Source organism: Mobula hypostoma, chromosome 8 (assembly GCF_963921235.1).
Source record: "Mobula hypostoma chromosome 8, sMobHyp1.1, whole genome shotgun sequence".
Lineage (NCBI taxonomy): Eukaryota > Metazoa > Chordata > Chondrichthyes > Myliobatiformes > Myliobatidae > Mobula > Mobula hypostoma.
In genome coordinates this window covers 70,603,262-70,626,288 of record NC_086104.1, presented here as the reverse complement: position 1 = coordinate 70,626,288, position 23,027 = coordinate 70,603,262, and the positions used below count along the sequence as shown (strand labels likewise).

At 46.0% G+C, this 23,027-nt stretch overlaps 1 protein-coding gene across 1 annotated transcript in view; it reads left to right on the top strand.

Annotated features, from left to right (window-relative positions):
* Window positions 1-4,524: 4,524 nt before the first annotated feature.
* LOC134350629 (sprouty-related, EVH1 domain-containing protein 2-like) overlaps window positions 4,525-23,027 on the top strand; it is a 140,504-nt gene continuing 122,001 nt past the window's right edge. The window contains exon 1 of the mRNA XM_063056110.1: window positions 4,525-4,983. Within this exon, the coding sequence (XP_062912180.1) occupies window positions 4,958-4,983 (26 nt within the window). The 5' untranslated portion in view covers window positions 4,525-4,957. The remainder of the gene's footprint in view (window positions 4,984-23,027) is intronic.

Below are 23,027 nucleotides of genomic sequence, written 5' to 3'. Positions count from 1 at the left end.
CCAGCACCAGCTACCATGCTTTGTCTACCCAGTATGGTGCAGATGCACCTCACTAACCACAGGTGCCTACATGCACACAGCTACTGACTCATAAATACTAATCATAAATACCTGCATACCTTGGCCTTAAAATAGAGCTATATTAAAGATACTGCGCATCTCAAATGACATTCAGTCTAAGATTAGGACAGTCTTCATGGGATATTGTAATTTATAGGGTGTTAGCATTTCACTCCAGCTGGACAGATGCCCTCAAATTCAGAACCACTGTCACTCACCTACAAGAAAACATGAGCAGGCCATAGGTTCTCTGAAACCTCTTTCATTGATCAATTGATTTACAACGGAACTAATTTTGTCCTCAGTTACATTTGCCAGTATCCCATACCCTCGCCTTGTCGTTGTTCAGAAAGTCTGCCGTGCTTGTGCTCAGAAAGCGTCTCTCTGGAGTAGAGCGTGGCAATGATTCATAGCTCTTCAGCTCTGTCTGAAGTGGGTGCTCAGCAGTCCTGAAACTAGGCCAGCTGATCCCAGATACCCTGCAGGGAAACATCCTCTGTCAAGCACCTACCCTGTCAAGTAGCCTCAGAACATTTCATGCCAATAAGTTTAGGACCAGCTACCTTTCTTCATAAAGCTACTCAATAGAGAGTCTTGCAACCAAAGAGGAAACTATTAGGCCTTTCACGTCCCACAATATTTCTTTGAGGTGACCAATTTAATCTTTCACCCTCACCACTTTCAAATTAATCATTGCCAGCGCTATTTCTAATTGAATGTTGAAGGTTCCACAGTATTTTGGATAGTGCACTGCAGAAGAACTCTGTGAGTGGGAGTACCACCACCAAGTCCCTAATCATCAGAAACCTGGCTGTCACCTTCAACCGGAAACTCAACTGACCAACCAACCAGATAACTACAATAGTTTGCATGAGGAAGTCAGAAACCAGCTACCTTCTGGCATGTAGCTCACCCCTGCCATGAGGACCCTTTTTACCATCCACAAGGCTCAAGACAGGAGCTTCATTCAAGTAAAAAGTCTTGCTGTCAGGAAGAGTGCCACAGCAACAACACTTAAAAGACTTGTTGCCATCCAAGAGAAAACAGACCGATTTACTGGATCCCATCAACCACCCTCAACGCAGGCACACAGAAGCTGCAGTGTGCAGCATCCACAAAATGAATTGGGATTTCTTTCCCAACCTATCCCCGAGCATCTCCCAAACTCTACCACCAAGGACAAGGGTGGCAGGTACTTAAAAACTCCAACAAACATCTGCAGGTTCTTCTCCATGTTGTATGCTACCCTATCTTGGAAATAGGCTGTTGGATCCAAATCCTGGAACTCCATCCCCAACAGCACCATGGGGGGCGGGGGCAGGGAGAGATAACTTCTTCAGAAGGACTGCAACAGTTCAAGGTAGCAACCCAGTCCTTGGCAACTCGAAGACAATTATGAATAAAGGAAACTTACTAAAAATCTGAAGATCATAAAATAAAAAAACATTTTAAATATACATTTCTCTTTGTTATAAATTTAGAAAACTGTATATACTACTGAAGAATACAGTGGACCTACTTTGCACACTACCTCATCTTTCTGCCGTTGATACAGAGGCCCATGTACAAGATGCTAGCCTATTCCCTGCCAGAACACACATCTTCCAAACATCAGGAAGCTGATATTGGACAATCTTGAGACTACCATATTGTCAGTGATTAGTGGTCCAGACCTTAAATCAATTGCAGAATCTAATCCAGCCGAATTTCAGTATAGCATCAATCTAAAACCTTCACACATAATACTTCCTCAAATCATTCCTCCTGCATTTGAAGTTTTGTGAGACAGTAGCATTACTCTGAAATCTAGCCCATTTCCATTTTCTGAAGTAGGGTAGATAACTGTAGATTTAGCCTTTGAGAGATCTCGAGTCTCTTGCTTGCTGCCAGTTCAATTAGGAATATTGTACTTAATAAACAATCAATTTTCAAATTATCATTTTTCATTACTTATCTATTGAATTACTTTGTTGGACAATTCAGAGTATTTTATGACAATTACAAAATACTTTAAAAATAAATACACTTCTTCCTGAGTTCTTCTGACTACAGGTTGCCAAGGTAGCAAACAGGTCCTCTAGTTTCAAAACAGATGTTCATCAGTTGATGAACATCACAAAAATCACATGCTGAAATTACTGCACCTCCACAGCGCTGTGATACATGACATCGAAAGGACATAACACTGATAAGAAATAACAATTACTACTCATGGAAAGAAACAGAGGAAACTTGCTGTCATTTGTGGGAACAAATGTACATAGATTAGATTTCCAAATTAAATAACACCATGGGAGTTTGTTCGTGTTGTGTCCATAAGTCAAGCATTCATAATCAGGAGATGGTCTGGACTTCCAAACCTTTAAGATATTTTCCTACTCCAGTCTCTTGAAACCAGCCAAAAAAACTTGTAAATCCACAATGGGAGCAAACTCCAAAGATTCCATTTTCTTCTCTGCCCATCATTCAAGCCATTTTACATACTGTTCAGTTCTATCTTTTGTTTTCTACACTAATCACATTCATTTCTTCACTTAGTACTCTCTTCATTCTCATCAACCACATCTATTCTTCACCACACCACAACTATTCTTTCCTTCCTCTTCATACCCCTGTCCAATTTAACCAGGCCTCCATTAATTTCATCCCAAACATGTTAATTCTGACACAACTCAGTTCTCCTTTCCAGAAATGCAGCTTGACCGTCTGGATACGCTCAGCAATCTTCTCAGCTTTTATCTTAAATTCGTGTTTTCTTAGTAACCAACAAATGCGTATTATTGCCCTGCACATCTCACCACAGCATTATAAGCAACCCCTCAAGAGATTGACAAGTATATCCAGCGGTTCAAAGAGCAAAATTAAACTAATGATTAACCTTAACTGTCACCACTTATAAGACACCTGGCTTTATCACTTCCGGGCACATTCCAATGTACCAAAGTCGTTCATCGTGCACAATTATAGATCACCCCAACTCAAAATGCATTTACTGCCAATAACTGATCGCTCTGGGCGGCACCCTATTTCAGGAGCTGTGACGTTAGGCAGAGGAGCACGTCATACAATTCCCACGGGCTTCACACCCTCCTTATTCCATTCTGTGCATTATGAAGAAACTGTAATTACGTAAAATTGCCGAACCGTAACCTATAGTACCTGATATCAAACTTAATATGATTCGTACATTTCCTAATCCAGTTAAACTAGTCACCGCTGTTACACTGGAAATAATTTTCTAAAGCACTTAATTGTCTGGAAAACGCGTTGGAGGGTCACGGAAAACACTATTTTCCTATTTAACTCTCCTCCCCGCCCAGTGGTCGAGTAAGTGTTTAAGGTTTAAAGTCGGTTCTCAACTTCTCATGGGTTGGGATAAGAGATGAATCAGCCACAAACCCCTCTAGCTGCAAGATGGAAGCTAGGAATAACGATACATCGCACAAGGAAGAGGAATTCGCAAACCTAGCTCATCTGAGAAAGTTCAGTGTTTTAAAAACGTATCGTCACGTCAGTTTTTAAGCGTACTTCTCCGATTACAAATTAGTTTTTTTTAAGGGTCTCAAAGGCTGCTTTCTTTTCTGCTGCTCCAGCAATTCAAATACTTATCGGGAGGAGGCGCCAGCTCCTATTTTCCCAGCCGTGGAGTGCGTTGCACTAACTTTGAAACACTCCGTGTACTACTTTTTAAAAATAAGTACTTCCCCCGAAATGGGACAAATAGAGTAAAATTGAGGATTGATTTTGTTTAATATTAAATATAGTTGCTAACAAGTTAAGGTGCATGAAATTGAAGGGAGATGAAACTTTGTTCCTTTCGGTTCCAAACATTTATATCACATTTGTTTTAAAAAAAATCTCCGGCAGGACATCATGTGATTTCCCAACAGAGAAAAAAAATTCCAGCAATCTCTTCTCTTCAAGAAGGGCCTTTTCGAAAATGTAACAGCAATTTAGCTGCTTGGCTTGAAAGGGAAGCATATAAACTGCGCATAAACATGCACATTTTATTTTGTTTTCCCATCAAAATCTTTGCCATCTTTTCCTTCTGCATACAAACGAGAGCCTCTCAATCTCATCCCTTTGATAAATAGCAGCCAACCTTGATGCTTGAGATTTCCGTTTACCTGATTGCAATCACATCCGATTTGGTGGGGTGAGTATCAATGCGCCAACCCCAAGTCCTTTTTGGAAAAGCTTCGCATTTTTTTCAAAAAGAAATAAATAAATATAATGGGGGGGTGTAAAATTCTAAGGAAGTAGTTACGCCAATTACTAAGCATAACATTTGCCCTCTGCAAAACCAAAAAACGGTCTTGCAGTTCCAGACATCGAACCCATCCAGGTGCAATATAATGCGAGAGTTTTTTTTGTGAATGGGGAAGCGAAGGGCAGATTGCTAAAGCGGCACTCTTTGGTTGCAGCGCAGGGAACGCTGTCCCAGCCGAAGTGCTACTTGTGACGGTGATGTCATTGCTTCCGCCCTGCTTCCTTTTTGGAGAATCCAAAATGGAGTAAGATGGGCTTTTGAAAACACAGGGAGTGTTTTATTTTTTTCTCCTCTCCCTATTATTATTTGCAATAGCAGTGGCAGCAGCAGCTTTAAGGCCGGTTTACAGTTTGCAGAAGCATCCAGCTCTGGCCCCCGCAGCGGCTTCATGTGCAGAGAGCAGCGGCTCGCAGGCGGCGCTGCCCCGGGGAAAGACGGCAGGAGCCCGGAGCCAGCAGAGATAATGTGACTGTACTAGCGGGGAGCAGAGCGAGCAGGGGCCGGAGGGGCAGAGGAGGAGGAGAAGGAGGGGCAAATACCCCGCCACCACGAATCAACAACTTTTCAACTAGAGCAGCAAGATAGAAGAATGAAGTTTGCAGAAATGTCCGCGACGGCTCAACAAAAATGACCGAGCAATCGCATCCAGATCAGTGAGTAGTTGTAGCGTCGGGGCGCCCGGCACCAACCCTCACCACCACCACCCCCCCACTCCCCCGGACGCTTAATCCTTTCCATTTCTACCCGAACCTGCTTCTCTTACAAGTTGAGAGGAAATTTATGGCTATCGATTCCTGTCTGGAAAGGGGGTGGGAGAGATTTTCATTAAAGCACTGAGACGAGAAGAAATAGGAGGCGCTAACATTCATCGAACTATGTCAATTCGTGTTGGGGGAGAGGGGGGATGGGTTGTGAACGGGGGGACAGGGGGATGGGTTGTGAATGGGGAGAGGGGGGTTGGGTTGTGAACGGGGGGACAGGGGGATGGGTTGCGAATGGGGGAGAGAGGGGGATGGGTTGCGAATGGGGGAGAGAGGGGGATGGGTTGCGAATGGGGGAGAGAGGGGGATGGGTTGCGAATGGGGGGACAGGGGGATGGGTTGTGAATGGGGAGAGGGGGATGGGTTGCGAACGGGGGGACAGGGGGATGAGTTGCGAATGGGGGGGAGAGGGGGATGGGTTGCGAATGGGGGGGAGAGGGGGATGGGTTGCGAATGGGGGGGAGAGGGGGATGGGTTGCGAATGGGGGGAGAGGGGGATGGGTTGCGAATGGGGGGGAGAGGGGGATGGGTTGCGAATGGGGGGGAGAGGGGGATGGGTTGCGAATGGGGGGAGAGGGGGATGGGTTGCGAATGGGGGAGAGGGGAATGGGTTGCGAATGGGGGAGAGGGGAATGGGTTGCGAATGGTGGGGGGGTGGGTTGCGAATGGGGGAGGGGGATGGGTTGCGAATGGGGGAGGGGGATGGGTTGCGAATGGGGGAGGGGGATGGGTTGCGAATGGGGGAGGGGGATGGGTTGCGAATGGGGGAGGGGGATGGGTTGCGAATGGGGGGGTGGGTTGCGAATGGGGAGGGGGTGGGTTGCGAATGGGGGGAGGGTGGGTGGGTTGCGAATGGGGAGTAGAGGGGGTGGGTTGCGAATGGGGGAGAGGGGGTGGGTTGCGAATGGGGGGAGAGGGGGATGGGTTGCGAATGGGGGGAGAGGGGGGATGGGTTGCGAATGGGGGGAGAGAGGGGGATGGGTTGCGAATGGGGGGAGAGGGGGATGGGTTGCGAATGGGGGAGAGGGGAATGGGTTGCGAATGGGGGAGAGGGGAATGGGTTGCGAATGGTGGGGGGGTGGGTTGCGAATGGGGGAGGGGGATGGGTTGCGAATGGGGGGAGGGGGATGGGTTGCGAATGGGGGAGGGGGATGGGTTGCGAATGGGGGAGGGGGATGGGTTGCGAATGGGGGAGGGGGATGGGTTGCGAATGGGGGGGTGGGTTGCGAATGGGGAGGGGGTGGGTTGCGAATGGGGGGAGGGTGGGTGGGTTGCGAATGGGGAGTAGAGGGGGTGGGTTGCGAATGGGGGAGAGGGGGTGGGTTGCGAATGGGGGGAGAGGGGGATGGGTTGCGAATGGGGGGAGAGGGGGGATGGGTTGCGAATGGGGGGAGAGAGGGGGATGGGTTGCGAATGGGGGAGAGGGGGGATGGGTTGCGAATGGGGGAGAGAGGGGGGATGGGTTGCGAATGGGGGAGAGAGGGGGGATGGGTTGCGAATGGGGGAGGGGGATGATGGGTTGCGAATGGGGGAGGGGGATGGGTTGCGAATGGGGGGAGGGGGATGGGTTGCGAATGGGGGGAGGGGGATGGGTTGCGAATGGGGGGAGGGGGATGGGTTGCGAATGGGGGGAGGGGGATGGGTTGCGAATGGGGGAGAGGGGGATGGGTGGCGAATGGGGATGGGTGGCGAATGGGGAGGGGGATGGGTGGCGAATGGGGAGGGGGGTGGGTGGCGCATGGGGGGAGAGGGGGATGGGTGGCGAATGGGGGAGAGGGGGATGGGTGGCGAATGGGGGAAGGGGGTGGGTGGCGAATGGGGGAAGGGGGTGGGTGGCGAATGGGGGAAGGGGGTGGGTGGCGAATGGGGAGGGGGATGGGTGGCGAATGGGGGAGGGGGATGGGTTGCGTATGGGGGGTGGGTTGCGAATGGGGTAGGGGGATGGGTTGCGAATGGGGAGAGGGGGGTGGGTTGCGAATGGGGGAGAGGGGGGTGGGTTGCAAATAGGGGGAGAGGGGGGTGGGTTGCGAATGGGGGAGAGGGGGGTGGGTTACGAATGGGGGTGAGAGGGGGGTGGGTTGCGAATGGGGGGAAGAGGGGGTGGGTTGCGAATGGGGAGGGGGGGGTGTGGCGAATGGAGGGAGAGATGGGATGGGTGGCGAATGGAGGGGGGAGAGGGGGGATGGGTGGCGAGTGGGGGGATGGGTGGCGAGTGGGGGGATGGGTGGCGAATGGAGGGCGTAGATGGGATGGGTGGCGAATGAGGAGGGGGGGCTGGGTGGCGAATGGGGGAGAGGGGTGCTGGGTGGCGAATGGGGAGAGGGGGGCTGGGTGGCGAATGGAGGGGGGAGAGGGGGGATGGGTTGCGAATGGAGGGGGAGAGGGGATGGGTTGCGAATGGAGGAGGAGAGGGGGTGGGTTGCGAATGGAGGGGGAGAGGGGGTGGGTGGCGAATGGAGGGGGGAGAGGGGGTGGGTTGCGAATGGAGGGGGGAGAGGGGGTGGGGGAGTAGGGGTGGGTTGCGAATGGAGGGGGGAGTGGGGGTGGGTTGCGAATGGAGGGGGGAGGGGGTGGGTTGCGAATGGTAGGGGGAGAGTGGGGGTGGGTTGCAAATGGGGGGAGAGGGGGGTGGGTTGCGAATGGGGGGAGAGGGGGTGGGTTGCGAATGGGGAGGGGGGTGTGTGGCGAATGAAGGGAGAGATGGGATGGGTTGTGAATGGAGGGGGGCTGGGTTGCGAATGGGGAGGAGGGGGGCTGGGTGACGAATGGGGGAGAGGGGGGCTGGGTGGCGAATGGAGGAGAGGGGGGCTGGGTGGCGAATGGGGAGAGGGGGGCTGGGTGGCGAATGGAGGGGGAGGGGTTGCGAATGGAGGGGGAGAGGGGGGGTGGGTTGCGAATGGAGGGGGAGAGGGGATGGGTTGCGAATGGAGGGGGGGAGAGGGGGTGGGTTGCGAATGGAGGGGGGGAGAGGGGGTGGGTTGCGAATGGAGGGGGGAGAGGGGGGATGGGTTGCGAATGGAGGGGGGAGAGGGGGTGGGTTGCGAATGGTGGGGGAGTGAGGGTGGGTTGCGAATGGAGGGGGGTGGGTTGCGAATGGTGGGGGGAGAGCAGGGGTGGGTTGCGAATGGTGGGAGAGTGGGGGTGGGTTGCGAATGGTGGGGGAGAGTGGGGGTGGGTTGCGAATGGTGGGGGGAGAGTGGGGATGGTTGCGAATGGTGGGGGAGTGGGGGGATGGGTTGCGAATGGTGGGGGAGTGGGGGATGGGTTGCGAATGGGGGAGAGGGGGGTGGGTTGCGAATGGGGGAGGGTGGGTGGGTTGCGAATGGGGGGTGGGTTGCGAATGGGGGGAGAGTGGGGTGGGTTGCGAATGGGGTGGAGAGGGGGTGGGTTGCGAATGGGGAGGTGGGGTGTGTGGCGAATGGAGGGGGGATGGGTGGCGAATGGAGGGAGTAGATGGGATGGGTTGCGAATGGAGGGGGGCTGGGTTGCGAATGCGGAGGAGGGGGGCTGGGTTGCGAATGCGGAGGAGGGGGGCTGGGTGACGAATGGGGAGGGGGGGCTGGGTGGCAAATGGAGGAGGGGGGCTGGGTGGCGAATGGGGGAGAGGGGGGGCTGGGTGGCGAATGGAGGGGTGAGGGGTTGCGAATGGAGGGGGGATGGATTGCGAATGGAGGGGGAGAGGGGGTGGGTTGCGAATGGTGGGGGAGTGGGGGTGGGTTGCGAATGGAGGGGGGAGAGGGGGGTGGGTTGCGAATGGTGGGAGAGTGGGGGTGGGTTGCGAATGGTGGGAGAGTGGGGGTGGGTTGCGAATGGTGGTGGGAGAGTGGGGGTGGGTTGCGAATGGTGGGGGGAGAGTGGGGGTGGGTTGCGAATGGTGGGGGGAGAGTGGGGATGGTTGCGAATGGAGGGGGATGGGTTGCGAATGGTGGGGGAGTGGGGGGATGGGTTGCGAATGGAGGGGGGAGAGGGGGGTGGGTTGCGAATGGTGGGGGGAGAGTGGGGATGGTTGCGAATGGAGGGGGAAGAGGGGGGTGGGTTGCGAATGGTGGGGAGTGGGGGTGGGTTGCGAATGGAGGGGGAGAGGGGGGTGGGTTGCGAATGGTGGGGGGAGAGTGGGGATGGTTGCGAATGGAGGGGGGAGAGGGGGGTGGGTTGCGAATGGTGGGGTAGTGGGGGTGGGTTGCGAATGGAGGGGGGAGGGGGGTGGTTTGCGAATGGTGGGGGGAGAGTGGGGGTGGGTTGCGAATGGTGGGAGAGTGGGGATGGTTGCGAATGGAGGGGGATGGGTTGCGAATGGTGGGGGAGTGGAGGGATGGGTTGCGAATGGTGGAGGGAGAGGGGGAGTTGGGCTGCGAATGGTGGGGGGAGAGGTGGGATGGGTTTAGAATGGTGGAGGTGTTCTGCAGGGAGTGGAGAGAACCAGGGCTGTGGTGAGTAGAGGTTGGGAAGAGGGAGTTTGAGTAACTAGATTCTGTGGAAGGCTGCGTATGCTTTTGGAGGTTTGATGTGGGGAAGGCATATTGGGCTGTGCTGGCCAGTTGATTGAGAGCAAGAGGGAATGTGGAGCGTTCAGTTGTGTGCATGGTAATGGAAGAGATAGCTGGGGTCATTTAATGGAGGGGAGATTGTGGAGGTAGGATATTGAGAGGTCATGTCTGGGAAAGGTAACAAAGTGAGTGAGGATTTATGAGTTTAGAGACTGAGAATTGTAGTCGTGATCCAATCACAAACGGAAAATCTGCAGATAGTGGTCTGCAGAAGGCCCAGGGGGATTAAGAGGGTGGATGGAATACTGAGTACAGATTGGACTGGGAAGTGGGAGTTGGGAGATGAAACAAAACAAGTGCAGTGAGGATGGGGAGAGAATCTGGTTTGGGGAAGGATGAACACTAAGTAGGAGTGTGAGGAAGAAGGTGAAATGAGAGAGGGTTGAAGGTGAGACCTTCATTTTGGGTGGAGCATGGAGAAGAGGGAAATGGCTGTCTGGCTCCAGATGCTTCTCTTGTGGCTAAAGCAATGCGAAGTGGTTCATTTCTGCCTCTCCAGGCATGGAAAGGGAATGGGGGTGGGTGGGGCTGTGATAAGAATGCGTGTCGTGGTGTGTAGATGTCGGAGGGGGGTTTGGGAGTGTAGTGTGTTGTGTACTTCTGCAGCAAGGAGAGTTCAGCTGCACTGTCTGCCCTAGTTGTGGAATAAATCGGCTGATGATTGTCACATGATCGGCCATTCATAAACACTGTAACCTTCAGGCCCCATTCATGACTACCTGACACAGTTGCAACTGTAACCAGTGAGAGCCCATTAAAAAGAGGAGGAAAAAAAGATAGACAAGTTAACAAATAACAAGTCTGCATTTGTTTGCTTGGTCTCGTTTTTTCTTCCATTGTGACTAGTAAAGCAAGATCATACTTGTCTTTTTATTTTCACCATGTTTTGGTAATAAAATGAGAGGATATCTCACTTGCAACGTTTTAAGTGCTTGATTCATGTACAGTAAAGTTTCATTTGATGAAAATTGTAAAATTGCTGCTACTTTAATGTTTTTTTAATTTGATATAAATATTGATACAACAGTTAACTTTTTATGGATATCCAAGGGAGACATTTTTTCCATTTAAAAAGTATTAAATGCTTTTGGAAAGAACATTGGAAGAGCTGTATCCTTAAGTCCCAATCTCTCTAAATGAAGCATTTTTATTCAGGAATACAATGTAAAAGCACATTTTCAAAATTATCTTTCATTATTTTTAATAACCTAAAATTCATAGCAAATGTAAAAATACAGGTGTGGTATCATGTTATCGCATTATCATTCTCTGGTTGTAACCCAGTTCCATCCTTGCTGTGAAGGGGTGTGCTGATGTTTAAAAAAGAAACTTGGTCTGCATGTTTGTTGTGCTTCAGGAAGTCTAATCCCTTTTGTAAAAGTTGTCATATTGTGAAATCTTGGCAAAAAAAACTTGGTATATAACCAGGATCAAAGGGAAATTGGTGTTTTTATGCTGATTCAAGCTGTATTGGATGTTCAAGTTTATTGTCATTCAACCCTCTACTTTTATATCACCAAATGAAACAATGTTCTTCTGGACCAAGGTGCACAGCACAGTGTGTGTATAACTCCCACGCATAAAGTAATGTAACCACCAGTAAAGCAAATGATGGGGTACATATACATTACAGGTCTAAAAGAAAACATTATGCCTCTGCAGTTTCATGCGAGATGAAGGTTAGGACGGCAGCAGGGCGTTCAGATGTCTCACGGCCTGGAGGAGAAAGCTGTTTCCCATTCTAACAGCTCTTATGCTATGATACCTCCTGCCTGATGGCTGGGGGTCAAAGAGACTGTTGGACAGATGGAAAGGACCACTGACGATACCAGGACCCCTGAGTATGCACCATGCTCCTGATAAACGTGTATCATAGGTGGAAGAGGACCACGGTGATCCTCTCTTTGTAGGGACGCGGTCAGCTGCCTTGTAAATCCCGTACCAAACAGTGATGGCACACTGGATGGTGCTCCTGTAAAAATTAGTTAAAATGGTGGGGGGAGGGCTGGTGGAAGCCTCAATCTCATCAGGAAATGCTGGGTTTTCTTGACAAAAGAGGTGGTGTTGGTGGTCTGGGTGAGACTGTCTTTGTTACGTGCACTCCTAGAAACTTGGTACTCAGCGAAGGAGCCGCGTGGGCGTCACCTTGCCTGTGACCCAGCTGAGAGGATTGCAGACTGAACTGATTGTTCCAATTGAGTACCTGGATCTCTTGGATACCGAGTGCAAGTTCAACTGTTTCTCGTTACCCCTGCCCAATGTATTTTTCAAAAGTATATTTTTCATGAAAAGCAAAGCTTAAAGTGGCAAAGAACTCCCAAGTGTCTTCAAAATGTTGACATGCAGTTTCACTTGGGAAACAGAATTTTATCATCGTGTATTTAGTTCCAAAATTACTATGCTCATATTATAATTCACAGATAGGAACTTTCACATCACAATACTAATTCTCCCAATGACGGTACCACTTCCACTTTGTTTTTCTGAAGTGCATTTTACATTGGATTGTTCTCAGTAAGTGCAACGACACGACATTTTGGCTGAAAATCATTATTTCTCTTTCAAATTTAGCAAATTATGAAAGGAATTATAATATTCAGCCAGAACATTTCCCAAGTGCATCCGTGTTATTTTATCCAAACTGTTTTCAGATAATAGGGAGCTTTAATAATTTGATCATTTCATAGAGTTAGTTTGAGGAAAAGTTATTGTAAAAGTAGTTCTGCCTCTGATTTTTGGGCAAGATATTTAAATATGGGCAGCAGAATGAATTTGATAAAAATCAAAAGGTTCTATATTTGCAAATGAAAATGGTGGGTGTTTTTCCCAAAAGTTGGACTCAGGATTTTAAATTTATCCACAATGTCCCCGTGATAAAACATTGATTGAAATATTGTATTTAGAGGTGGGGGCTTAAAAATTTCACAAGACTAAATCTAAGTGATGTTTTCATAGTTAAGCCTTATATTATTGAGGAGAAAAAGATACTGGAATGCAGAGTAAAAACAGAATGCTGGAACAACTTAGCTGGTTGAGCAACATCTGTAGAGGCAAAAAGTACAAGTCAAAGTTTTGTGTTGCGATCCTGCATCCTGATGATTTTTAACTGAGTTCTTCCAACATGTTTTTGTTCTAGCAGGGTGTCAAGCCAATATCAGAGGTCATCAGTTTAGGGCGATGGGGGGAAGTTTTGAGGAGATGTCAGAGGCCTTTTGTTTTTGCACAGGTGCACTTTTCGGGCTGGTGGTAGAGGCTGACATATAGGGACACTTAAGATGCTTTAGATAGGCACATGAGTATAAGAAAAGTGAAGGGTTAAGGGCGGTGTAGGAGGATCGAGTTGGATTGATTGTGGCTTAGGTTTCTGTAGCTCAGTACAACATTGTGGGCTGAAGGGCCTGTACTGTTCTTTGTTCACTGTGGTTGTGGTTTATATTAACAAGTGTGAAGATAATAAGAGGTATACTGAGATTGTTGAGGATTAATGAATGCAATTTAAACAGCCAAACATCAGATAATGACTATGATTCTAGGGTCAATGGTGGTTTTATAAAAATACAGTTTTAAAAATTGTGCGTTAAAATTGGGGCTTCATTTAATGCTTGAAGATTTGAATCACATTTAAGTGGAGGAGGGAAATGTTGGTTTCTCATGCAGCCTGGGGGAAGATTGAAAGGGAGTCCCTGGTGTTTTTGGCATCTGACAACAGGAAGGTGTTAGTCATAAAATAGAACCAGGCTGTGTCTTACTCTCTGATTCAGGTTTAGCTCTGCTAACTAAAAGGGGGAAGAAAGTTGTGAAAGATATACTTGTATATCTGCATGTATTTTTTAAAAAACAACATCAAACTGCTCCTCTTGCAAATCAGACTTCAACTAATTTTAATTTTTAAAAAAAACTACATTCTGTCCTTTCTTGGCACTAGAATCTACTTAAACTGTCTTAAAGAAAAATACTGGGCAATACTGGTCAGATCAGGCAGTGTCTGTGCACCAATTTTAAAAACTTTGATTTCAAAGGCCGATTTCTTATAGTCAGCCAGTGTTACTGTAAGTATTTACTTGCTTACATGTTCTGGTTCATAGGCATCTCTGGATGAGATAAACTAGATATGCCATAAAAATGTAACACTCAAGTGAACCAGATTGGGTTTTTTTTTTACCTTTTATTGTTAAATATCTTGTCAATGTTACCTGTGCATCTTGACAAGCAGGTTTATCCCAAACAGAATGGGCAATATGTTGCTGCTAGTTATAAATAAATAAAGGAACTTCACGAGAACTTTGGTGCAAGTTTCCATCCTCTGACATATCTCTCAAGTGTGAATAGGTGTAGGGCCTTTGCACCTACTCCACCACTCAAGAAGATCATGTCTGGGAAACCCCTTTACTTCTCTATACTGTCACCATATTTATTGGTTCCTTCATTCTGTTGAAAGCAATAAATGCATTTGACCACAACTTAAGCCACTCCATGAGAGATGACTTGAAGCTGACACATGGGCACATTAGATGTTTTTGCAAATTAGTAACCTGCTTCTCCATTCTCTGTGCTTAAATACAATTTTGATGTAAACAGTGTGCTGATATACACCTTGACTTGTAAAATCCAGTTTCTCTTTTTCTTGTAATAAAGCAAGGCACGAGATTTTCTCAAGTATGGACCTGCTTTGGGCACTAGTTGCATGTTATCGTGTTGCTTCAGTTGTTGGCAGACTGCCTGTTTGCATATGCTCAAGCTTCTGCCATCAGATTGAAGTTAATACCAACTTTTGTGAGGTATGGACTTGTATCTCAGCTGACCCTCTAGGCTGTATAAATGACCCAGCTGAGGTTAGTCAAGATTTTGTTGGCTCTTATCACACAGATGTATATGTGGAATTCGCATGTTAATTGGCAAAATGCATGCCTTATTAAGATTGTTAAAAAGTATGAAATTTTAACCCAAAATATGGACAAAATATTCAAGCAAGCAACTTAAGTTTACATTGTGGGAGCAAAACACTGTCTAGTGTGCAGTTTGTTAGAGTAAAGGAGAAACTGGCATTTGGGTTGCTGGGGAAGTAGCCTTAGCTGACAAGTAACTGTGGCTGTCAACTTCCTGTCCCTGTTGAAAGAAACCTTCCAAAATCAGACAACCTTTTCCATTAAGAATGGTATGTGCCTGCCCCACCACCTCCATTGTGGGGAAAAATACTTTAGAGCAAAGAAAAGGTTAATTTACAAGAGAGGGGGGACATATTGTGAAAAGCAACAAATTTAGAATAACGTAGCAGAGAAACAAATGAGCAACTGGATAAATTACAAAAAGTCATAGTCATACTTTATTGATCCCAGGGGGAAATTGGTTTTTGTTACAGTTGCACCATAAATAAATAGTAATAGAACCATAAGTAGTTAAATAGTAATATGTAAATTATGCAAGTAAATTATGAAATAAGTCCAGGACCAGCCTATTGGCTCAGGGTGTCTGACCCTCCAAGGGAGGAGTTGTAAAGTTTGATGGCCACAGGCAGGAATGACTTCCTATGACGCTCTGTGCTGTATCTTGGAGGAATGAGTCTCTGGCTGAATGTACTCCTGTGCCCACCCAGTACATTATGTAGTGGATGGGAGACATTGACCAAGATGGCATGCAACTTAGACAGCATCCTCTTTTCAGACACCACCGTGACAGAGTCCAGTTCCATCCCCACAACATCACTGGCCTTACGAATAAGTTTGTTGATTCTGTTGGTGTCTGCTACCCTCAGCCTGCTGCCCCAGCACACAACAGCAAACATGATAGCACTGGCCACCACAGACTCGTAGAACATCCTCAGCATCGTCCGGCAGATGTTAAGGAACCTCAGTCTCCTCAGGAAATAGAGACGGCTCTGACCCTTCTTGTAGACAGCCTCAGTGTTCTTTGACCAGTCCAATTTATTGTCAATTCGTATCCCCAGGTGTTTGTAATCCTCCACCATGTCCACACTGACCCCCTGGATGGAAACAGGGGTCACCAGTGCCTTAGCCCTCCTCAGGTCTACCACCAGCTCTTTAGTCTTTTTCACATTAAGCTGCAGATAATTCTGCTCACACCATGTGACAAAGTTTTCTACAGTAGCCCTGTACTCAACCTCATCTCCCTCGCTGATGCATCCAACTATGGCAGAGTCATCCGAAAACTTCTGAAGGTGACAAGACTCTGTGCAGTTGTTGAAGTCCGAGGTATAAATGGTGAAGAGAAAGGGAGACAAGACAGTCCCCTGTGGAGCCCCAGTGCTGCTGATCACTCTGTCGGACACACAGTGTTGCAAGCACACGTACTGTGGTCTGCCAGTCAGATAATCAAGAATCCATGATACCAGGGAAGCATCCACCTGCATCACTGTCAGCTTCTCCCCCAGCAGAGCAGGGCGGATGGTGTTGAACGCACTGGAGAAGTCAAAAAACATGACCCTCACAGTGCTCGCTGGCTTGTCCAGGTGGGCGTAGACACGGTTCAACAGGTAGACGATGGCATCCTCAACTCCTAGTCGGGGCTGGTAGGTGAACTGGAGGGGATCTAAGTGTGGCCTGACCATAGGCCGGAGCTGCTCCAGAACAAGTCTCTCCAGGGTCTTCATGATGTGGGAGGTCAATGCCACCGGTCTGTAGTCATTGAGGCCGCTGGGGCGCGGCATCTTCGGCACAGGGACGAGGCAGGACGAAAAATCTGAGGTTGTCACGATGGACCACAAGTTTAATTCCTTTGGAGCTTCCCTGATTATTATTTTGGACTTTGGGAAAGTGCATTTCCCCACTGTTGTATAAAGAATGCAAATTGATACAGTAATGGAATAGACATATTGTCTCCAAAAATAAATCACATCACTGTGGTTGATTCCTGGTTCACTGTAGATCGCTAACCTTCAAGGATGCAGATTTGACCCTTTTCTGCTACATCAATGTGAAAGTCTAGACGGAAGCCTAAGAGATGCTATCTGAATCTGTAATATTTGCAAAACTTGGGAAATGATTTTGGATGTTTTATGTGACTTCAGGTGAATTGTCTATCCCTAATTTAAAATTGCCAGGTCCCCTTATGTTTAACGTAATATGCCTTTTCCCAATTGTCAGAATTAAATTTGATTTAATATTTACTGTAAATGATAGTTTGAAATACCAGGTGCAGGCCAGTATCTTTACAGTCCTGTGGGTCTGCTTATTCTTGAATGGAGTCACTGATCCAGTGGTGCAGAGCTTTAAGGAATGCAGGTAGAACTTTGCCTCTTTCCCCCTAAGCATTGCTAAACTCACCACGTCTCAAGTTGCATGTAATCCCCAAAATAATGATTTCATAAGTAAATTGCTTCAATCCAATGTTAACTGCCTCCACCATCATTTCAGGGAGGGCCATTCCACCGATTGGCCACTCCTTTAAGAGCACATACCTTTTGGCTCAAGGGAGATTCAGTTCCTTAAGCATGTTTTCCTGAGCCACGTGGCCTACAACTTAAACAAGAGCCAATAAGCAGTCCAGTCAATCAGAATCTTCAAGACATCGTAGTTAAGGCTGCAAAGAAAAGTGGCAAGTTTGACTGAGGGGTTGAGGCCCGAGCTGAATGTGGGAATGAATAAGAAGTTTGTTTGTAACCCCATTTAGAGCATCGAACATTTCTTTTCAGGAACTTAAATGAATAGTGTTTCCTTAATTGCATAGGTTTTCCATGGCCCTTATGACTTTTTAATCATTCTACAATTTGTTTAATGCGTCTATATTGAACACAAGCCAAGGCAGCCATTTCCTGTCTCTCCAGTGGAAGCCAGGAGCAATTTTTATTATGCTAAATTGCTTCCAAAATTTGAGTATTTTGCTTATCTGAATCAGTATATTTTGGAAGTGTATGCATTGAGCGACCACTTCAGGCTGTTTAAGCGGATCCACTGGCTACAGTGAGAGGTGTTTTGTGGAGGCATAATTTAATAATAATTGCACAGGATGATTGACGGTTGAGTTGTGGTGTGCTCTTGACCACGTGTTAGCTAGGTTATTTGCCCAAGGAATTCTGTGCCAAAGTAAATCTGACTATGGAACCCTCACCCACGCCTCACTGGTTCAGGCAGCAACTTAGTACATACAACTTAGAACTTTCAGGAACTTAGTTTGGATATGAAGGTAAGTTGCAAGAAGTTGACTTAAATAAGTAAATATTAAATGTTATCCTGAAGCCATCTGTGTGGGTGTGGAAGTAATGAATTGAACGACCTTGATACTTAGTGGTTCAAAACATTAATTTCTGTCCTGCTTATATACATTGAAGTAGCATTTCCTCCCTCGTACTTGTTTCAGAAATATAGTCGGGACTGGTTGATTTTTAGTGATACTAATTCTAGTGTTACTGCTTCAGTTCCACTGAGTTCTCCAGCATCTGCATTACTGGCCATGGAAACAGAGTGATGCAAGCATGATTTATTGCTGCTTTCTGTGAAACTCTGAGGATTTCCTTTTAGCATGCAGGGTGGAGGGAGGCTTGAACTTGATTAAGAAATACTTCTCCCTAATTATAATTTGATTTAAGGTAGCCTTTCCAGAGGTGGTTGAGGACTTGTACATAAGTAACATATTTGAGCAGAAAACTGTCCAGGATTACTAATTCAGTCGTGAGGTGAATTCTATAGCATGTGGTTAAGTTTTGAACTGTGCAGCTTTTCAGTTTGTAATCTGGCTTGTGTGGAGTGTGACTGCTGCATTGACCAGTTGAGCTGCATGATCTGCTTTTCCTGTGGATTCAGTATAACTGAAAATCAGCCGTGGATCTTGCTTACATCGGATTACTGCGTGGGTTTAAATCCCGCTCAAGACACTTTAACACAAAAATTCTTCAATAGGAGTCCCAAGTTGTCAGTGGTTTTTTTTTAAACATATCCTCCATTATTTTAGGTAGATTACAGTGATTCAAAGAAGAGCAAGTGTAATTCATGATGCTCTGGGTATTGCTTCTCTTTTAATCAATGTTACCGAAACAAAATTATAGCTTTATCATCAGTTCTTGTGGCATGAGGCAGAGCATGGAAAAGTTTGCACACATTTAAGTCTGCAGTGGGTGCTGGGTGACTTGTCCAAGAGAGAAATGGCTTGGTCAGGTCAGAAGTAACTATGGGCAGTCTGGTGGACTGAAATGGATTTATGTCATGAACAAAAGTGTACCTAAGGCAGATACTACAAAGGTGATTAAGCCCTTTGGTTGGATTGATTTAGTTGTTTTCTGGTTCCACTTCTGCTTGGCCTGCATATGCTCCTGTCAAAGAGATTGGAAATGCCTGTTGCTTTCCACAAAGCATCACCAACATTCTGAGTAGTTCTGGACCAAGGATTCTCATGAGCAGCAGCATGGTGAAAATCAGTGACCCCTTCATTTCTGACAAAGTTGATCAATGCTAGTGTAAACCAGGCAATGTAGTCTTTGCATATCGTCTAGATTCCCAAGGCATAATGTCCAAGATGCACTTTTTTAAAAAAAAAATGATGTCCTTTAAATTTGTGAACATTTTGTTGAAATGCAAAGTTATTGACAACAGCATAAATTGCGTATTGACTTGGGTAAAATATATAGAGATGAAAGAAAATAAAACAGCCAAGAAACTGCCTATACAGTTTCAATAGCTAAAGTTCAACAAAACCTTGAAACTGATTGAATATAGTGGACGTCAAGTCCAACCGCTGATGTCAGTTGTGTTGAAATTCCACGGAAGAATGTAAAACCTATGCTCAGTATGTTTGAGTTCTGCTTTCACTTTTAGAAACCAACTATTTCGCAGAAGGAATTTGAGCACTGGGGAGTGTTTGGGGGGGGTGGGTTGATGATAGGGTGGGATGGGTAGCTTCATGGTGAGAATATCGTACGAATTTGGGATTTTCAGTCAAGAAATTAGGCAGTTGGGAATAGTTTTAAATTCCAATGACATAATGAAAGAATGGATTGAAACTCAAGAACTGTAATCTTGAGATTGATAGCTTGATGCTTTTCATGTAGTGAGGAAATGTAGAATAGAATTCCTCTGGAGATCAAAACACTCCATTTGTACATTATAACTTCAAATAAATGAGTTATGTAATAAAGGAGGTACTGGGTCCATCAAGATGGAAAAGCTGAAATGGGGTTTATCAGACTGACTAACTTAAATCCTGCTTCATGAATTATATGTGAGTTGTCCATTTTCTTTTTTCCTAAATCTGTAGTCCCCATGTTTGAGGAACATTTGAATGTATCATCATCTGGCTGTGTTTAATATTTATCGCAATATGCCTGTTAATACAAAAATAATTGAAGTTGCACATACTTCAAATTAGGTTAATATATCAGACCAAAAGCAGCACTGGAGAATAAAGTCCCTGAGTATGTTATAGCTAATGAGATAGGGAAATACTTGGCACAATGAGTTCTTCAAACTTGGAACATAGCTGTTTGGGGCTTGGGGTTAGATTTGTAGAACTTGGAGGCAATTTTTCTGAGATCTGTTGTGTCTCTGGTTAAAGCAGGGGGAGGCAAACTACGGCCTGCGTATTTTGACCGGCCCATGAGCAAATATTGGGGTACTTTGCTTATCTGGCCCGCAAGCGATTTTTCCTTATTCTGAGTGTTTCACACAACCACACTGATGGACAAGCCTGGCGTCTTGTTACACTGGCCCCAGGTTCTGTTTTGTTCCAAACCAAACACTGGTATATACGAATGACGGGAAGGCAGTCTACCTTATTAGTATAAGACCATAAGACAAAGGAGCAGAAGTCAGCCATTCGGCCCATCGAGTCTGCTCTGCCATTTTATTATGAGCTGTTCCATTCTCTCATTTAGTCCCACTCCCCCGCCTTCTCACCATAACCCCATTTAAATAATAGTCTGCCCATTTATTTCTTCGGCCAAAGTGCATAACCATACACTTTCCAACATTGTATTTCATTTGCTGCTTCTCTGCCCATTCTCCCAATCTATCCAAGTCTCTCTGCAGACGCTGTTTCCTTTGCACTACCGGCCCCTCCACCTGTCTTTGTATCATCAACAAACAACCACAAAGTTATCTATTCCATAATCCAAATCGTTGATGTACAATGTAAAAAGAAGTGGCCCCAACACGGACCCCTGTGGAACACCACTGCTCACCGGCAGCCAACCAGAATAGGATCCCTTTAATTCCCACTCTGTTTCCTGCCAATCAGCCAACTCTCTATCCCGTAATTTCATGGGCTCTTATTCTTGTTTAGCAGCCTCGTGTGCGGCACCTTGTCAAAGGCTTTCTGAAAATCCAAATACACAATATCCACTGCATCTCCCTTGTCTAGCCTACTTGTAATTTCCTCAAAAAATTGCAATGGGTTTGTCAGGCAGGATTTTCCTTTAAGGAAACCATGCTGAGTTCTGCCTATCTTGTCATATGCCTCCAGTACTCCGTAACCTCATCCTTGACAATTGACTCCAACAACTTCCCAACCACGATGTCAAGCTAACAGGTCTATAATTTCCTTTTTGCTTCCTTGCCCCCTTCTTAAATAGCAGATTGACTTTTGAAAGATCATTGCTAATGCCTCTGCAATCTCCACAGCTACTTCCTTCAGAACATGAGGGTGCATTCCATCTGGTCCGGGACATTTATCTACCTTTAGACTCTTCAGCTTCCTGAGTACTTTCTCTGTCGTAATTGTGACTGTGCACACTTCTCTTCCCTGCCACCCCTGAGTGTCCGGTATACTGCTGATGTCTTCCTCAATGAAGACTGATGCAAAATACTCGTTCAGTTCCTCCGCCATCTCCTTATCTCCCATTACAATTTCTCCAGCATCATTTTCTATCGATCCTATATCTACTCTCACCTGTCTTTTACTCTTTTTATACTTGAAAAAGCTTTTAGTATCCTCTTTGATGTTATTTGCTAGCTTCCTTTCATAGTTAGCTCTAATATACATAGTTCTAATGTGTATTAGATGCACTCCGTGCACGTGTAGGTTTTCAGATGGGATCGTTCAAATTTGTAAACAGAAACAGCATCACTGTGTTTTAACAAGAAATCCACGCTAAATATCCAGATATTTACATGTGCTAGGATACTTGTTGAATAACTCGAGTTTCGAAATAAAATCAAAGAAAAAAATTCCAATGGCAATGAATGCAAAACACAGGAAGGTAGACACTGAGTGCCGAAATTTCCAAGACACTTGGACACCAGATTACTACTACTTCAAGCAAGCTGGGAAACCAGTTTGTCTCATTTGCCTAGAAAATGTTGCTGTGAAGAAGGTGGCAAATATCAGGCAACATTACAAGACCTGCCATAGTGGAAATTTGAAAGTCCAGCGAATGAAGGCTAGTTTCGGAAAACAAACGTCATTTTTTGCCGAGAAAAGCAGTGAAAATGAAGGAAATACCTGTGCCAGCTACAAAATCTCAAAACGTATTGCAGAAAAGATGAAGCCTTTTACAGGTGGAGAGTTTGTCAAAGAGTGTTTACTGGCAGTGGTGGATATTGTTTGTCCTGAAAAGAAATCTTTATTTGCATCTGTCAGCAAGAACGATCACACGGTGAGTTGAAGAAATGTCAGCAGATGTTAAAAGTTGTTTCAGGGATACCTGCAACGAATTGCAATTTTTTTTCAATTACGCTTGATGAGAGCATAGACTTGAGAGACACTGCTCAACTTGCAGTGTTTGTGCGAGGAGTGACCTCACCTTTTCAAATTTTTGAAGAGTTTATTCAATTAATTCCTATGAAGGACACAGTTACTGGAGCAGATATTTTTGAAGCTTTGTTGAAAATGATGTCAGAAATGAAACTTAATGTGTCGAAGCTAATTGGCATCACAACTGATGGGGCACCAGCAATGGTGGGACAGAAAAAAGGCATCATCGCATTGCTGCAAGGACAATTGGAAAACCTTGGAATCGCACAGAAACTGGTTAAAATTCATTGCATTATCCATGAAGAGGTATTATTTGCCAAGTCTTTGAAATTAAAGGATGTTATGGACATTGTTTTGAAGGCAGTTAATCTGATCTAATATCGTGGATTGAATCATCGCCAGTTTCAGCAGTTTTTGGATACGGAGGCAGAATATGGGGAGTTGGCTTATTTCTGCAATGCACACTGGCTTAGCCGAGGGTCAATGCTGGAAAGAGTATTTGCATTGCTTGAAGAGGTGACAATATTCCTTGAATGCAAAAATGAGGATGCTTCACATTTTCGTGATCCTGATTGGCTTGCAACATGATTGATCCTGATTGGCATGCATTATTCATTAATTTGAGGCAAAACACAACTAGATGTATTTAACTGGATAATTCCCATATTTCAAGGTTTTTTTATAGCATTTATCTGGCCCACCGTCCGCTCATTAATGCGTGATCAGGCCCACAGAGGCAAAAAGGTTGCTGAC